Genomic DNA, 18,653 nt, shown 5'->3' with positions numbered 1-18,653 from the left:
AAGACCTATGGATTACAAATTTGATTAAGGTGAAAGTTGGAGCTTTTGGGACATTTGGACTTAAAAGGAGTAAGAAACAAGATTCAGGCTCCACTTTTAAGTATGGAGGTCTGGCTGGAAGAAATATGGACCCTATCGGGACAGAGCTTCTCCGAGATCTGGTGTTTAATATTAAGGACTACCAAAAAAAACAGGCAGAGAGGAATTGAGAGAGAATTAAGAGCCTCGGACGTGAAGTCTCCAGGCTGATAGTAGACTAAGACTGATGGTCATTTGTTGGGGATTGAAACCGGGAAAGGGGTGGGGTGGGGTTTGGGAATCCAAAGGGTACAGAATAATAATCTGGGTTTTTTTATTTTGTTTTGTTATTAGTATGAAAATTGGGGAATTCGTGGAAGGGAATTTGGGTCGACTTTAGAAAAAAGTTTTAAGAATGAGCACTGATGTTTAAATACTGATGTTTATAAGTTAAAATTGGTTTTTTTAAAAAAATGAATTAAATATAAAAAGGTCAAAAATTGGGGACAAGAACTTGTTGAATTAACAATTTGAATTGGAATATAAGAAGGGGAGGTGTGGGGAAGTCAGGGAAATATGTTATTGAAAATAAGGATTGTAAACTTTAGGTGTTTTAAACTTTTTTGTTTTTCTCTTTTTGATTTTTTAATGTATAAAGGTGGAAAAACTCAATAAATATATTTTTTTTTTAAAAAAAAGGTGGCTATGGAGACATACTTATCTTAAATCTAAGAGAGCTAAGTTGGTGTGCAAATGACCCAAACAGCAATCACAGAAAAAATTGCAACTGACAGGAAGAGCAAAATACATTACATTCCACAGAAGAAACAAGGTTAAAATGAAGTTTATTAGGTTTGTTTTGTGGGGTTTTTTTGTTTTGTTTTAGTTTTTTATATAAAACTGTTTGTGAAACAGCTATTTTATTCCCATGGCAGAGTGACCACTGAAAGATGCACTAACCCCTTCTTAAGGCCTTAACAAGAGAAAAAGTTTTGTTTTTTAAAAAACTCAAATGTTTAAAAATTACACAATGTACAAACAAACTAAAATTAACCATGTGGTGTAGGCTGCTAAATAGACATTCTCCCTTCCTTCCTTTGGGAAACAAAAGACAGAGAAGAGAAGGGTTAATTGGATTTTCCTGGTCAGCTTAACACACACTGATTATGTCAACATTCAGACTTCCTGTTGAACGCCCCTTTCTAGCAGGCAAGCCAACATCCTCCTCCAGACTACCCCCCAAAAAGGCAGCAGCTCCTTGGAATGATTTGGGAGTATTTGTCAATGCCAAGAATGGCGCAAATCCCCCACCTTTTGGTACAGAGTAACGTATAATAAGGTCAGAATATCTGTATATGAAGCTAATAGAAGCCACTCTTATTTCACAAGTCACATGACATAGGAGTCTTCTGGTGCTTCCTTTCTTAATAAAAATAAATAGCGTTTCTTAAAAAGAAAAAAAATCCCCTTTTCACACATACACAAATACAAACATCCCATTCCCTGCAACCATTCATTCCCACCTCCCACCCCTACGGACAATTTCACCAACATACAGGGGGAAAATTCATATTCTTTAAAACCTGGGTTATCTGTTGTGGAAGTTGGGAGTAAAGAGACAAGTTTGATTAAGCAAGCTCATAACTCCTTTTGAAACAAGTTGAGTTCCATTTGCAAAGGCCTTGTTTGAATTTTACTTATACTTGTTCATAAGCAACTTGGAACATATATGGGTCCTAAAAATTCAATTTAATGCATAAAAAGGGATAGCGCACCTTTCATTTAAAACAAGTCTATCAAGACTAAAAATAGATCTTTATATATATAATCTATATATATATTTTATCCCTCCCTCTTTAATTCCCCCACTTTCTTTTCTTTTCCCTCCCCATCCCATAGTCACTATGGAGATTGTGTCCATGAAAACAGCTGGTTCAGACTCCTTGATCATATTCTGTGATGTTGTCGGTCAAGTGTGATGAAAGAGTTGATGAAGGAAGTGCTGGCATTGGCAGGCACATCAAGAGAGGGGCATGACTGCACAGTGGGAAAGAATCCATCCAATCATGAATGTCCACCGCTTTCTTATCTCAACAGCTTAACCTGTAACAGGAGAAAAGCACTGCCATTAGAAAAATGTGCATGTGCAAAACATTTTTTATTAACTTGTTGGCAAAATTTAAGTCCATAGCCCAAGGAAATGTTGTAGCAGCAATACTTCCAAGAACTTGGTAGAACTGTTTATGAAAGTGTAGCATTTATAATTCTTTTTTCCTTAAACAAAAAACCCTTTTAAGGTCGTGAAAAGCAATTCTGCAGTGATTATATGAAATGAAAAATTGTAGTCCATTCCCTTCTGTTTAAGTGTCCATGTCAGAATTCATTACATGTAGTGCTGGGATACATGGCTGTTGGAAGATACAATGTGTGGCTAATTTAATCAGAGGGTGAATCTCTGCAGCCACTGAAAGGGGCTTCATCTCACCATACTTTGTATGGCCCTGCACAACCACCAGATAGCAACCATTAAAAAACCAACTCAGAATTACTATCCAATGATAGATTATTGGCAACCATGAGTGCACACTAAGGAGATGCCTTAACTACAGTAGCCAGTATTGTCTGGATTTAGAGGTAAGGTCAGCTGAAATTTATCGGTTCTATTTCACTGGAGGCACAAATGTCACTTTAAGCAGCTTGTGCAGTGGCATGTGTATGTATTTAATTTCCTTTGTAGACCATTATTAGTCACTCTATGACAAGAAGTTTCAGACTCACTCCATTCTGCTAGTTAAGAGTGTTATACTCAGCCTTAAACATTCTGCAAATGCTTTAGGTGAAGTTCCTTTCAGATTGTCCACAGAATGTGAACTATTATTATATCTTTCCTGCATCTTAAATTAGGAGCCCTTCCTATGAATGTTTGTGCTTAAGTAAGCCCCATAAGATTCAGTGATACATCCAAGTAACTGTGCACACTTAAAAGGGGCTTAGCTAAAGTGTGAGTCCTTTGCACGAGCAGTGGGGATCTTAAGAGTGATACTGACTTTTCAAGTTGACTCTTCCATGCTTGTTGTTGTATGGCTATATCAAATATGAATGAGCCCTATTCCCAAAAAAGAGGGGGAGGGGCTGGTTAGCCTTTCTATCTATCAGACCACTTTTCTCTATTATGGGTGGGACCTGGGAAATTCAACTGAATTTTCAGGTTGAATCAGATTCCCTTATATCTCCTTGCTTCTTAATTGTGGGTCTTATTCCTGAGCACACTGGCTACCAACCACGTATCTTTCAGATATTGTAAGCTATTTTGGACCACTGACTTTTACTTCTACAGGAGGCATACATGTATCTTGTTTTTGAACAGCTTAAGCAAAGAAAAAGGACCTTTAGGTAGATTTTTAAAACTAACTTAAAAACTTAGCTGTGAAGCGTGAAGGCTGCTCCCTGCAAGGCCCATTCCACCTGGTCTAGGAGGTGGGGCCCAGACTCACCCAGCCCTACTATGTTAAATATGTATTCTGTAGTTGACATCCTCTGTAATGTTTTATTTTGAAACCTTTAAGATAATATTTTAGTTTTCTGTTATGTTGCTTTGACTGTATACTCTATATTTTATTTTCTTCAGATTGTTTTATTTTTGTTTTATTGATTTAATATGCTGTAAACAGCTTTGAGATTTTTCTTAAAAATATAAAGCGGTGTAGAAATTTAATAAATAAATAAATTTCTTCAACATGGAATGCATTTTAATTCCTTTAAAGGAATCTTTTTTTTTTTTCAGTCGTAAAACTTTGCCTTCGTTTTTAACTCTCTGCCTGCCCTTAGCCATCCACTTTGGTTCTGCGGTCCAATCTTGATATTTGGGGTGGGGCCTTTTTCTTTTTAATGGCATGAAGTCTTGTGGCAGTAAAAAGCATTATTACTGTTTACTGATCCTTGGAGGCGGCAGAAATGAATGGCTGGGACAAGGCGAATAGAATTGGGAGAAATCCTGTGTGTTACAAATTTTCATGACAGATACATATTCACGCTTTCATAGAAAGAGCTGGGAAATCTGAAAAACTGGCAACTAACGAGAACACATCTGGCTGATCCATGAGAACACATAGCCCTGCCTCTGCTATCATGTGGACAGGAAGAGAAGCAAACACAATTCTCCAGTACTGAGTCCAGCAGCATTTGTTGTTCTTTTGGCTCTTGAACCTACTCTTCTTCCAGAAGGAAGCAGGACCGGGAATGAGTTCCAGAAGGGCACAACCTTTAGTGCAGATGAAGGCATGCAGAGCCTGGAGATTTCGTCTAGCCAGTATTACCAACAAGCATATTCTCAATGCTGTATCATCACTGATAAGCTTTACAGTCAGACAAATGCTTCTGGGTGTAACAGGCCACAAGTGCTGTGGCACTGAAGGTATGGCAACCCCTTAATTTCCCCTAGCCTGCAAATAAACTCTAGACTTAGCAATGCCAAATACACAAACTCACACCCTTCTGTTCTAAATGAATTTAACTTTTGAATCTATATTGCTAAAGCATGTCAGAATCCCCATCCCAACCTTCACATGCATTCAAAAAGTAACAGCACCCGCCCTTCCAACCATCCTCCCCAAATATACCAGCCATTTTATTTTCAATTTTATGTACTATTTCTCTTTTACCAAGAAAATCAAGGTGGGAATATACTACATACAGATAGTTAAGTAAAAATAAAAACCAGCATCAGCCCATATCACATCTTGACTGAAATCTGTTCAGAGGTAGGATGCAGGGAGAGGAGTCTAAGGATAGGTATCTTAAGAGAATTGCCCTCCCTAAAGAGGCATGTCTGGCCGCTACTGTGCATACTGTTACATGCCAGTTTAAGGCATTTTTATTAATCCAGGCATTTTGAAAATGTATATAATGCCTCAACAATTATTTGTGATCTTATTGCCACCTTGTTTTATGTTATTGGTATTTCTGTCATACTGTATTATAACTGGCATATGATGCACAATGCCCTGGATTTATTTGGACAGCATAGAAATCCTTTAAAAAAATTATAAAATATGTTGAAGCAGAGTTGTAGGTAAAAGGCTCTTTTGAAAGTAACAATCTTAGCCAAAACAAAAAAAAAAATTTCCTTCCATGCACACGAAAGCTCATACCAAGAACTAACTTAGTTGGTCTTTAAGGTGCTACTGGAAGGAAAAAAATTTTTTTGTTTTGACTATGGCAGACCAACACGGCTACCTATCTGTAACTGAATCTTAGCCAAGAAGAAGTATCATACTCACGTACTTCTCCCATCCCCTTACATGCTGGCTTCAACACTTCTATGGTGGACTTTTAAATCCAAGGTTTTCCATTAGATATAAGTCAGAAAACTGGCTTAATTTGTTTACTAACCAGGATATGAAACTAGGATCCAATGATTTAACTTCCTAGAAGTGGGAAGCCAGAGAATTCCAAAATGTATAAGTTGAAGTCTCATAATTAGAAACATAGCTGTTCTTGCATATACTGCCCTGTTACAAGTTAACTGACATTGGAACTACCCTCCACTGCTTATGGAAGCACATCAAAACTAATTTCACTATTTTGATGAATCAACAGGAGAAAGTAACCAATGTACGTGGGTGGCACTGTGGTCTAAACCACTGAGCCTAGGGCTTGCCGATCGGAAGGTCGGCGGTTCGAATCCCCACAATGAGGTGAGCTCCCGTTGCTCGGTCCCAGCTCCTGCCAACCTAGCAGTTCAAAAGCACATCAAAGTGCAAGTAGATAAATAGGTACCGCTCCGGCGGGAAGGTAAATGGCATTTCTGTGCGCTGCTCTGGTTTTGCCAGAAGCAGCTGGCCATATGACCCGGAAAAACTGTCTGCGGACAAACATCAGCTCCCTCAGCTAGTAAAGCAAGCGTCACAACCCCAGAGACGTTCGCGACTGGACTTAACTGTCAGGGGTCCTTTACCTTTTAACCCATTCTCTACTGCCAGTCACAGATCTAGGACACCTATAACTCAAAAGGAGCCACGTCCCCCAACTTATTTACGAAGTAGGCATATTTTTCTGGTATCAAAAAAGACCCAGGTGAATAGGTAAAGTGTAAATGGACATGAGACAATTAACTGAAAAGAGATATTCCCAAAAATATTAAAAGCAAATGATTGACATTCATAATCCATTATAGGTTTCTTTAGAAAGAGCTGGGAGACTCCTGCCTCAGGCTTTTGTATACGGGAGGCCTGCCCTTACCTGGAAACAAGCCAGAGCACTAAAGCAGAAACTCAGAGACAGGCAACAAGACACACAACACTTCTCCTTTGTGCTCTGCTCTCTTCTAATTCCTGGAGACAATGCAGATCACTAGATTCATTCACAGTTCATCTTCATGCCTCAGAAATGTTGCAGAACTACTGGAGCAACCAGCTCAGAAAGAAACAGGTGGAGACATTCCATCTCTGTGTGACCAGGATAGCCTTTATGTATTGCTTTCAGGGGCCTTCACTGCACCAGGAAGAAGGCACATAGCCAAACCATTCTAAATGACACAGCATTTTGTGCACTACCCTTCAGGTATTAGGCAGTTCTATAGGCAGTCCTCCTGATAGTTCAAATGGGTTGATATTATAGTATTGTTTTGTGCCTTGCCCTGGATTGCCTGCAGTAATAACAAATCTTATAAATAAATAAAATCTGCTCTGTTAAAACATTCACTTCATAAAGTATCAACAAAGCCTATTCACAGAGCAAACACAAGGATTTCAAGCAATGCTTAAAAACAAAGGGAAAAACAACCAATGCTGTGTGCAAATAATTTCTAAATGGTGAGAAAGAAGTGGCACAGGTCAAAGTGACACAATTCCAACTTATACATGTACCGTCTTGCATGTAAGCAAAATAAGGTGGGCAGAACTTGTTCAAACTCACAAAATGTTCGCGAATAGGTAAGGGAGAAAGAAAGACCAATAAAGACCAATAAGAGACAGGGACTTCAGCAAACCAGCTGACTCATCAATAGTTTATAAAGTGTGCATTCCCATTCTGTAATGATAAAGATACTAATGATGGCATAGTTCCTGTACACTGAAGATATCTCCGTTATTCCGTGAATAATTCCTGTGAAAGCCATCCTAACTGAACCACCTATTAAGGGAAATCTCAATTCATGAAGCTAAATCTGTTCATATAGGATTGTCTATTGAATCCACTTACAGCTAAATAAATGTTCATGCCCCAATTCAAACATGACAAGACACAATGAAATAGTAATCAGAGAATGAATTTTCAATGCTAATTTTCAACAAGCTCCCTGTGGTGTAAATTGCTTTTTAAAATTCTATGAGGAAAACATAGATACCTCTGCCCTATTTTTAGATTACCATTTTTGTGTGTCTTTTGGAAGATTGGAAGAACTCATTGAATGTTAGCATCTTGGTTTCACGGTCTACAAAATGTGGACAACAGGCTAGCATTATCTCCACACCCACATCCACAAGAACTAAAAACATACCAAGATATGCAAATATAACAATATCGTGGTAGGAGTGATTTCAATATGAGGATACCGGTAAAAAAAACTATCTTGAGATGAAAAACTCATTCCATGTGGATGAGCCTTGCAACTCAGAACTCAAGCTGGTTGTCTGTGGGGAATAACAATGGCCTCCAGGGGGAGAGGTGTATTCTCACTGCCATGGGGGCAGAGCTGAGCAGAGCTGGACTGTTATAGTAACTACATATGCATATGCATACATAGCTTTAAAGAGCGACTGGCTTACTGGCTTCATTATGACAAACGAAGCAGCATTATAGAGGCCTTGTCCAGGGCTTGGACAGGTATTTGCAATACCCTCACAGCATGAAGAGGTGGGGGAGAGTAGATAGTGGTAACAACACGGCAGAGGGGGAAAGAAACAGAGTAACACGGTTGAAAGAAGCAGGGAAGCCAGGTAGATGCACTCTCCCCACTCTCTCTCTCTCACACACACACACACAGTCACATGTAAGTCTGTTCCAGGCTTCCTGTGGATTTCTCAGCCAAAAGGATAGAAGGATCAGCCCTGGAACTTCATCCCAGTGTATATCTGGCACGGACTGGGAGGGCAAAGAAAACCCATCATTAGACTATCTGAGTCTGTGTCCCTCAGAGTGTTCTGATTGCTTTTGCTGAGCTCAGAAAGACAGCCCTCTCTCTCTCTCTCACTCGGCTTTTTCCAGAACACTGAAAGTATGTTATGCTTATGATGCTATGCAGAGCTAATCACTGCCTTTTCCTCTAGGCACTTGTACCAGGCTGTCAGGCAGGCAACTGATCTTGACTTACTGGAGCTCAGAAAATGGGAATCTAAGTGAAATATGAGAGTTACCCATCAAATGATGATATATAAAACACCCAAGCTTCTGTGTTTACATAAATAGACAAACAGGTGATACATGGGAAGTCCATTAGGATACAGCAGAAAAGGGCTTCTCCCCAGTTCTGCCCTTCATTGGTGAAGTGGCAAGCTTAGTATCAAAATACGAGTAAATAGGAGTCAAAGTTAAAATCTCTGCATAGCAATATGCAGAGTTTCTCCCTCGGGCAAGAGAGAAAGTGGCATCCTTCCCTCAACTCACCTGTGCTTGCTTTTATTTTCATTCCCACGAACACACTTCCCCCCTCACCCCCGCTCCGACTGCTCTGTGCTGAGGCTGCCTTTCACCATCTTGTTCTGCAAGGAGGGAAGAGAGCAAGGGAGGAGGGGCTAATGTCCAGTATGCCAAGAAGAAGGTGAGGGGGAAAGAGAAGATTAAAAAGGAGAGAGGCAGATGAGAAGGAAGATGGAGCATGTGGAGAATGAAAGAGAGAAAGGAGCATCAGTACAAGAACCAAGCACAGATCTTTCAGACAGGATTTCTGCACAACAGCATTTGGAACTTTGGGGAGGAAAGAAATAAGCAGTTTAGCAAGAAAGTTGAGCTGTGCTCCATAATCACAAAGCTTTCCAACTGAGCAACAAGAAGGTTTTTACAGCTTCTTCCTTAAATGTTCTGAAAGGACATTTTGTGAAAGATTTTTGCTCCCTGATGTCAGATGTTTTTAACCACTGATCAGAAATGTCAAACTTAAGCTTTTTTTTACCTTGTGGATGTTGAAATAGATTATATCTGGTTTTCATTATCTTAACTAAAAGAATCAACTTACAACAGAAAAGAGGAGTTAATACTACAAAACAAGTAACATATCTAGAAGTACTCTCCTTTCCAAATTAAAAGCGTTACTTCTTGCTATATCTCAATTAATTCTAAAACAACCACTTTTTAATACATGGGTCACTTCTTAGAGAGCAGAAGTCTTTGTCTTCTATTGAAACACAACACAGTTTCTAAACAATGTTGTACATATTCCAGAATTGCAGGAAAATAGCAAAAATACATATACTGTGTTCAGTACATTGAGAGTCACATACTTAATTTTATTTTTAGTAAAACATCTCCAAGGCTTTACGGTTATGCAGATCAACTTGAACAGTGTGTGCACCCACAATGCCTGTGGATTCTCCAATGTTAGAAAGAGTCTACAGGAGATTGCGGGATGAAGTTTCAGGACCCTGAATAATTGGGTTTGAGCCCCATACTCGGCAAATGATTCCTGCACTGCAGAGGGTTGGACTAGATGACCCTTGTGGTCCCTTCCAACTCTACAATTTGCCCAGTACTACAGGTTGCAGAATTTAGTTTCTCGTGGCACATCTTTTCTTTTTAAAAGTACAGAGCATACATAAACTTATCTGAAAAATTTAGAAATGAGGAAATAATATTTATTCATTCCAAAAAGGTTCCTGGACCCATTTATCAGTACCATACAGACAAGGCAAACATGGTACACAGAAAGTTCAATGCAATCCCACAGCATATGCACAACTTCTGATACACAAAAGAACATTTGGATCAGAGGAGTGACTGTCAGTGACATATTTATCAAGGGAAGAGCCATATCCTGTTGTTTGTTTGTTTGGTATTGCTATTTTTTTGGTGTTGTGATACGGTATTGTTCTTAACCTGCATTGTGGTTCTTACCAGTTTTATAAGCTGCTCATGGATTCATGAATCAAAAGGCAGAGTATAAATATTAGAACAAATATATGCAACAACAACAACAAAAGGCTTTAATTACTAAAATCAACAATTTGGTGGCTGAATGCTCATTTCTCACATAAATTAGCAATGATGCCTCTGTTTGTTTATGTTGGTATTCTCTCCTGAACTCTGGTAATTTTTGCTCCTTAAAGACTAATCTTGTTCTATACAATTTGGTACATTTAGTGAGCAAAAACATGGGGTTTTTTTTTTGCAAGCGGTCAACATTATCCAATATAACCTAAATAACTGTGAAGACATAATATGATGTGCAGTTTTTATTCAGTTATCTGAGGTTTGGCTGTTTCCAGAAGTCTTAATCCAACATGACCTGTGAACTTGAAAATATCTGTATTTCTAATATAACTATTTAACAAAGCAGCCTTCTACTTTGGCAAATTAAGTTTACGCTCAAAAATTTTTATAGCTTCCTTTCACAGAGATAGATAGCTGATCTTCAGATAGCTCCACATTCCTTGTTCTGTACTGTTTTTGAATAGAGAAATAAGGGGGGTACCAAATACACCTTTACACATCATAAAGCATTATTCAGCAAGCAGAGGCTCAACCATGTCTGCATGTTATAAATTATCATCCAACTTTATATTGCCTAGCTATATACAGAAAAGTACATTATGGTTATTTTACAAATTGGTGCTTTAACAATATAACCAGAGGTTGAACAAGTAGACAAGAATTAGCTGGCCAATTGTGTCCAGCACAGCAAATAATGCCAACCCATCTCCAACAAATCAATTGATGAAGGGAAGTTTCCAATCAGCTTCCCATCCATTTCGAAACTTCTTTTTCTCAGACTATTTGCAGACAACAACTTTTAACAGAGCATTTACTGAATAGCTACAGCCAAAGAAAAAAAATCAGTACATCAGTACAAAAGCTATGCAATGAAGCTATCTTTCATAGAATGAACAGAATCCAGATTAAAATAAACTAATTCCACAGAAGAAAATATGAAGACTCATATTTTCTGACCATGCCATCCCACAGGAAATGGAAACACACACACACACAAACACACACTATATAGAAAGAGATGCCAAAGAGTATATTTAGAAAGCATTGCCCAGAAACAAAATGTCTAAAAATAAACTGTGATGAGACCTATGTAGCAAATGGCAGCAAATTGATAACAACTTTATTACCTTGTGCTTGGGGCACCTCACTGAGAAATTCTCTTCGTTTAGTAAACAATCTAAAAGAGAAGAAAACAAAAGGTAAAAAATATTCTGAAAATAGCCACCAACTCCAAACCCAGCATGAAGTGATTTTAAACCACACTAACAAAAGTCTTATGTCTGCTTCTTTATCTCCAATTATAGATCATTTTTTCGTAATATGAAAAAGGTGCCCACAATGTAGTAACCACTAATGTCTGAAGGAGAGATGGGTGCCTGTAAGCACACTATAATCATGTACTCAAAAGTCTTAGCAAACTCACATACCTAGGAATACAGTGGAACCTCGGGTTGCGAACGTGATCCGTGCAGGAGGCACGTTCGCAACCCACAGCGCTGCGTCTGCGCGGGTTGCGATTCGGCGCTTCTGTGCAAAGCGTGATTTAGCGCTTCTGAGCATGCGCAAGCAACGAAACCCGGAAGTAACCCATTCCAGTACTTTCAGGTTCGGCGTGGTGCACAACCCGAAAATGTGTAACCTGAAGCGTCTGTAACCCGAGGTACCACTGTATGCCTACTTATCTCCCCTTGTAACATGAAGTTGTTCAGGTAAAGAACATGCTACAAACACTTTTTTCAAAACTCTTAAGTCAATACAGAGGCTCTTTAACAGATTGATTCCATGCTCACCAATAAATTTTGATTAAAAAACTACTTGTTTATGGGCATTCTTCCTCGGGGTATACTTTCAGTTCAAGATTCAGACATGTGATCCTGCTGCACCCTACATTCTTTTAACTATCTTTTTTTAGGGGGAGGGTGTCAAATTTCAGCTGCTTCGTCAAGATAGTATGTTTTCAGAAAACCATTAATGGATCCAGTCCCCACAATTCCTTACAACCTCCAAGTGACTCCCATGGTGGTAAATAAAAGCATGCTAATTTGAAATAATCTTAAATATGTGCTATAACCATATCCTCCTCCTGCTGCAATCTGCTGGAAAAGTTTTAACAGTCAGCATGAGACTAACAAGGAAAAAAATGTTCTCTCTCTGATTTTGGCTCAGTTTCCTTTGCTGCAAGGGGTATGTCAGTGTTCCACATTGAAAGCTCTAAGCCGCATAAAAAGAAGCTTAAAGAAGGCTAAAACAATTCTGTGTAGTTCTCTAAGACAAGCATTTATCCCACCTGCAATTCAAAGCATATGGGCAACATTCATACATAACATGAAAACACTGTTTATTGCAGCCTTCCAACTTGGTGCCCTCCAGATGTTTTAGACTCCCAATTCCCAATTCAGTTCCAAACAGCAGGGAAGGCTGGTTTACGATGGCATGTACAAACTGGTAAAATCCCAAGCAAGCCCTGGTCTCGTGTTCCCCCCACTCCTCTTCCTACATGGCATGAAGACATTTGCTTTTGCTTTCAATGAATCTTGGGCTGGTGGTATTCTCAGGAACAGGGACTGCGGTTTATAATATACTCTAGTGCAGAGCTTTCCAAAGTTTTCAAGTTGGTGACACACTTTTTGGGAATGCATCATTCTGCAACACAGTAATTCAGTTTAACCAAAGGTTAAACTAACCAATTCCAGCCCCAGGAAGAGTGCAGGGAGCGTTTGTGCGACACACCTACACACTGCAGCCGACAAACTAACGTGTCGTGACATACAGTTTGGAAAGCTCTGTTCATCAGTTTCAAAAAATGCCAACTGAAAACATGGGTTATGAAGTTGGCTTGTTACTGTATATTCCAGGGTAATGTTGTTTACGCTTCAGTCTGAAGAGAATTCTGCTGCTCTTCCTCATAGAGAGTTGGTTCCAAAAGTTATTTTTGTTGAGGGTGGGGGCAACCTAGCTGGTGAAAACAATGGTGAGAGGAGATGCTGCTGCTTCTTTATCTCACAGGGCATATAAAATGGATGACCACTGTTAAAGAGTGGGAGGCTAGGCCCAGCTTGGCTGGTGAGAGCAGAAGCATGTGGAACTGGCAGAACTTCACTCTTGGCTGCTGCTTCTCTTCCTACAGGGCAGGTAGACCTCAATATTCCAAACTCCATTAATATTCTAAACTCCAGACAACAAAGGAAAACCAAATAAATAAATGTGTGTTGTCAAGAAGCAAAGATCCCACACATTTTCTTCATACTTAGTTGGTACTGGCTAATTTTGACTCATTGTGACAGGAACCAAGCAAGTTTTAAAAACAAAAACCAAACAAAACAACCTTCAGAGGGGTGGAGAAGAAAAACAGGAAGGAGAGGGGCTTGGTAAATTTTCCAGCAGTTAGTGGTGGGAGGGGTACAATTCTTACTTCCTTGCACAGAATTAATTCAGCTGCAAAATTTTGTTTTGTTTTCTTAAAGAACCAAGTACAGCATCTATACTGCAGGAAGACATACAAGTCTCAGTCTCATTCACAATGTTTCATCTCAGTTTTTAATCATCTAGATCCACAGCATCCTATGAAATGTACATACTGTACTTTTGACCATACTAACTAGCAGCTACTAATATCTGTACTCTTCTTTAATTTTCCCACTCTTATGTCAGAGGCAGTCGACAGTAGTAAGACTATTCCTGTCTGTGTTACGGAAAGTTAAGAGAGGCCAAAAATAGAAGGCTGACTCAGCAGAATTCAATGTCTTTCTTAGAAGGTAGTTTTATTTAGTCATGTCAGGATTATAAGCAGAAGCAACTCCATGTTGTTGAAATACCAGTATGGGAAGCAGGCACCAGTCTCATATGCTCCACAAAATCCAAAGAAATAGCTCCAACACATGCACATCCAAAAGCATCTAGCATAAGAGCCGACTCACATGAGAGGCACACTATACAAGGATATGCTAACACAAAAGATTCTTCAAGTAAGATTTTTATATGACAGTAAAAAGAATGTAACAAGACACAAGCATGTTGTTACAGCAAATGCTCTGAAGTGCTTTGCAGCTCAACAATAGCTATCCTCTCTGGTTCCAACTCCATTCACTGGTCTGCCATTTTAGTCCCTTGCCAATCTCTGGCACTCCAAATGTCTTATGATTACATCTAATTATACTAAGAGAGGAAGCAGGTACTATAATTCAATTCACTCCTTCAAATGAGGAAAGGCAGAAACCACACAAATCATGATCCTTTCTGTTCTACTTTTAGCATACTTTGGCAGAAGTCCTAATTATTTTCCAAGAGGAAACAGGTTTTAAACTCTGCATTAGTAAATATTTGTCTTGTGGTTGACACTTGTAAACATAAAATCTGGTATTTGAAGCAAATTCTTTTTCCATAATGTGTTGTGATTTATTATATAATGGTGCCGCATTCAGTTCTCACAGGTTACTTTTAAGTGGTTAGTGATTTTCACGATGCCTCTCTTATAAAGTCTTCTAGATCAAACCAGTGAACAGTCATTCCAAAATCATTTCCTTGTTCTTACCTGCATCAATGGCACACGGATAATGATATCGGAAAGAGCAGCCTTTGTTGTAGCAGCCTAGGGTGGCTCCTGGCTCCTGGCAATGAGAACATTTCTGAAAGAAATGGAAAGATAGAACACTAACTCGTATATAAATCTTGTGCCACTGTTTTACAGACACCCAAACACACAGCTACAAAAGGCTTCATTTGCTTAATTCTTTTGTCTAGGATTATTTAATAAAATTGACACCACACTTTTCCAACTACTGGTGTAAAATGAACAAGGGCAATATCAGAAACTGTGTCAACCTTACTCAGTTGTCCACAGCTCACAGCTTCTCCTATTCCCAAGCCCTATAGCCTAACGCCCTCTATGCCTATAAGTTTTCAACTGGGCATTATTTAATAATAAGTATTTGTAAATACTGCAAACACATGGATGATTATTCATTCTGACACACTATCTTCTCACAATACTGTTTGTGTGCTTGTTTACCTAGCACTTTATTTGTCTCATCCAGGGGCACCAACTTGCATAAAATATTGGGGGGGGGGTAGGTAAGGCCCCGCCCCATCCTATGCACCTTAGGCTTTGCAGCCTCTCTAATCACAAGACACGGCACACACAGTCCATTTACCTCCTTTGGCATCAGTCCCTGCCCCCAAGCCTGGCAACAGAGTGGCGGTAGGCAGGAGAGGGAATGTAGCTGGGGAGCGTGTGAGCCAGTGCCAGGCAGCAGCTGTGTTCCTCTGATGCACTTTCACAATGAAGGTTCAATGCCCATTAACTTGCCCCCTCAAATGTTTTATTGGGGGAGCTAGAGTGACCTGGGCTCCTAGTATTTGGTGTCCTTGTCCTCATCCCTTGCTCACATTATTGTAAGAACTACATCTCTACGTCCATTAGCGGGTTTCCGGTTCCGATCTGCCTTAATGGAGGCAGCCCCCACAACATTGCAGGGATTGAAGGCGGGGGAAAACAAGAGTGGTAGAGGGTAAATCATTCTTGGAAATTCCTCCCAGGAAAGGGAGGAACGGGATTAACTCGCAGTCCGTCTCGGTACCTGGCTCTCGCTCCAGCATGGAAAGCAGAGGGCAGGGAGGCACTGAGTGTAAAAGCAATTCGTCTGGTGAAAACCCTCCCACGTCCCCATTAAGAAGCAGAGGTTCTTCTGCTAACTGGATTTTTAATTGGCTTTAAAGTCAGGCACGATCATCAGAACTGCGGAATTACCCAGCTGCATTGATCTAAGATTTGGAACTGAGAAAGAGATTTTATTCGGTGTGGGCGGTAGATAGCGGAGAGGGAAGCCTCCAGTTTCCTGTTTACTTTGAGTTTCCTTATTAATGATTCGGCAACCCTCTCCAGACATAAAATTTTAAAGATACAAAATGAAGTTGGATTGCAGTATGAAATAAAACTAGTGATTAAAAGAACAGTTAGCTGTGTGTGGTTTAATGAGATGGGGACAGCTCTAATACTGGAATTGATTATCTTGGAAAATTAGAGTGGATACCATCTCTACCCCCCCCCTAAAAACAACAGATAAGAGATACAACTTAAGTGGACTTTGGCCAAAATGCAGTTGTAAAGCTGAAAGGAATTTGGAGCCATGGAGACGCTGATGGTCATTAAATGAAATGAAAGTACTCCAAGATCCCCTGCAGCGGAAGCTGGATCCCTCTTTCTTGGGCTGTGAAAATTTCTAGACGGTGATTGAGTAGTGAGAAAGAGTGGACTGTTGGATTATGTTATTGTCCACAAACACCAAGCAAGATGAAAGCACGATGGGAGGGAACTAATGAGATATTTTGAGAATTCCCCAGGAATAGCCCCACCCCAGCTATGCTGAGAGATCACAGCAATTGGAGGAATTTCAAGAATGGGACAGCAGATAAAGGCTAAGGACTTTATAATTGGACATATTCAGACTGACACATGCAGAGAAAAGAAAAATAATAAGAGCACCTCATTTGAAATCCTATGGAAAGTTAGATAAGGTATTAACATGAATAGTAATCTCTAAAAATCCAGCTGTTATCTTAAGGATTAATATTCCAACTAAAATGTAATTAGATGTTAATAAAAATATGAACTGCAGCAATACAAGAACTGGATAAAAAACACTGATCAAGGAGCGTGAGAAACCACTTTGATTAAATTGGATAAATTTGGAAATAATTGGAATTATCTTGATATTAATTGAAATCTGTATAACTGGCAAAACTGTGGTAATATTGGGTAAATATTGGAAAATTAATAAAAATTCATTATAAAAAAGTCGATTAGAACAGGAGTGGGAAAGCTTTTTCAGCCTGAGGGCCCTCCACTCTCAATACACAGTTATTTAAACTTTGCCTCTACTTCTCTCCCCCCCCCCAACCAATTTCTGGTTTTGAAAAAAGATCCCGTTCATATGAATAGGAGCTTTTTTCTGAGCCTGTTTACCACAGAGGGTGTTTACAATTTTCAGGGGTGCTGACACTTGGGGAAGGCTAACCCTTCTCTCCCCAGCTGTCACTTCCAAAAATCACTCCCCCAGTGCAGCAATTAGCCTCAGGAATAAAAGTCCCATTTGCGTGATTACTAGGATTACCCTCAACCACCTACACAAATGTACTTTCTACTGAACTATAGCTCCACCGACTGTGCCCGGCAGAACTCATCTGCTACTGCTGCCAGCTTCCCTGCTGTCAAACAAGTCTCCAATCTGACAGATGCTGCTGCTTTCCAGTCTACAAGCACCATAATAGCTCCAGCTTCTCCACCTCCTGGGACCTGAAGCCATCTGCTTCTTTCAAGAATGAATAGGGCACAAAGCTCCACAATCTTGGCAAAAAGAAAAGGAACATTTCCAGAAATGAAGCAACCTAACCCTTGCTTTATATCAGAGATTTTGACATTTAATTTCCAAGCACCACAACTTGAGAGTGACAACTATCTTCGACTTCCTCCCACCTGGTAGCTTGTGCATTGCACTAACCTCTTTCATCAATCCCAGCAACCGGGATAGACTTTCTTTTTTAAGTATTTGCTTTCGTAACAAAAATGAAACAGTATGTAACAACATAAACAAATAACTAATGTATAGTAAAATGCACTGGTTGTATCTATGTTGTTCTCTAAAACACTTGTTCTTCCCTTATGACTGGAATTATCTCTTTTTTTGTTTACAGTGTGTATGGCCAGTAGTTGCCAGTTACCTTTTATCCAGTATTGTTCTCTACAGCTACAGCAGGCGCTGTAACCTTCCAACAGTTTGACTTCACCCCAAAAGGCACTCCTGAGACAGACAGATGCCGACAACAACATGCAGTATTAGAAACTCAGATATTTAAGCGAATCGCCAAATGGCACTTTTAACCTAGGTTACAGTCGCCGCAACGGAATGTCTATGAGTCTTTTTTTGTGGTGGAATTCATTATCATCGTCGTCATCATCATTATTCATTTCTGTGCCGCTTTATGTTTTAAAGAAAAAAATCTCAAAGTTGTTTACAACACAAAACATGAAATAAAACAACCCAGAATAAAACAAATTCAAGTTTCAAGGAAAGTATTTCAGATCCTTCTTTAAGTAACATTTTGCTTTCCCCATATTTATTTATCTGCTTAATTTGTATAGTTCGCCTCTGCATATGAAAACAGGTACATGACTGTCTGCAGTCTCTCCAGCAGTGCAATGATTTTTATTTTAAATCTCCTTTTGAAATTAAATGTGAGGAAACTGGATTATTATTTTTTACTTTTTTGGAAACTACTAGACTGGGGGTCAGGAACCTTCCAGAAATTGTTGGTCTCAAACACCTATTAATCCCAACCAGCATGGCCAATAGTCTAGGGGCCAAAGGTTTTGATCCCTATGCAACAATTGTAGCAAACATTGTAGCCTGCCAGCCCTATTCAAAGTTTTGCAAAGCAAGCAACATTGTGTCACAATCAGAATTTATGACAGCAACAGGAGAGCTACAGTTTCATGG

General features: G+C 39.5%; 1 protein-coding gene across 18 annotated transcripts in view; it reads right to left on the bottom strand.

Moving 5' to 3' along the window:
• Nucleotides 1-18,653, bottom strand: part of TCF20 (transcription factor 20) — a 193,724-nt gene that overhangs the window by 26,827 nt on the left and 148,244 nt on the right. For 15 of the 18 annotated variants that reach the window (XM_053406432.1, XM_053406447.1, XM_053406438.1 and 12 more), the window contains 2 exons: nucleotides 14,693-14,786; nucleotides 11,289-11,338 (listed from right to left, as the gene is read on the bottom strand). In XM_053406432.1, coding sequence (XP_053262407.1) covers nucleotides 11,289-11,338; nucleotides 14,693-14,786 — 144 coding nt within the window. Of the gene's footprint in view, nucleotides 1-846; nucleotides 2,122-8,622; nucleotides 8,751-11,288; nucleotides 11,339-14,692; nucleotides 14,787-18,653 lie in introns of those variants that run through there. The other 3 variants (XM_053406448.1, XM_053406449.1, XM_053406450.1) reach the window with 3 other exon arrangements.

The sequence above is a fragment of the Podarcis raffonei genome, chromosome 10 (genome assembly GCF_027172205.1).
Source record: "Podarcis raffonei isolate rPodRaf1 chromosome 10, rPodRaf1.pri, whole genome shotgun sequence".
In the NCBI taxonomy this organism is placed as follows: domain Eukaryota; kingdom Metazoa; phylum Chordata; class Lepidosauria; order Squamata; family Lacertidae; genus Podarcis; species Podarcis raffonei.
This window is presented reverse-complemented; position numbering and strand designations above follow the sequence as displayed.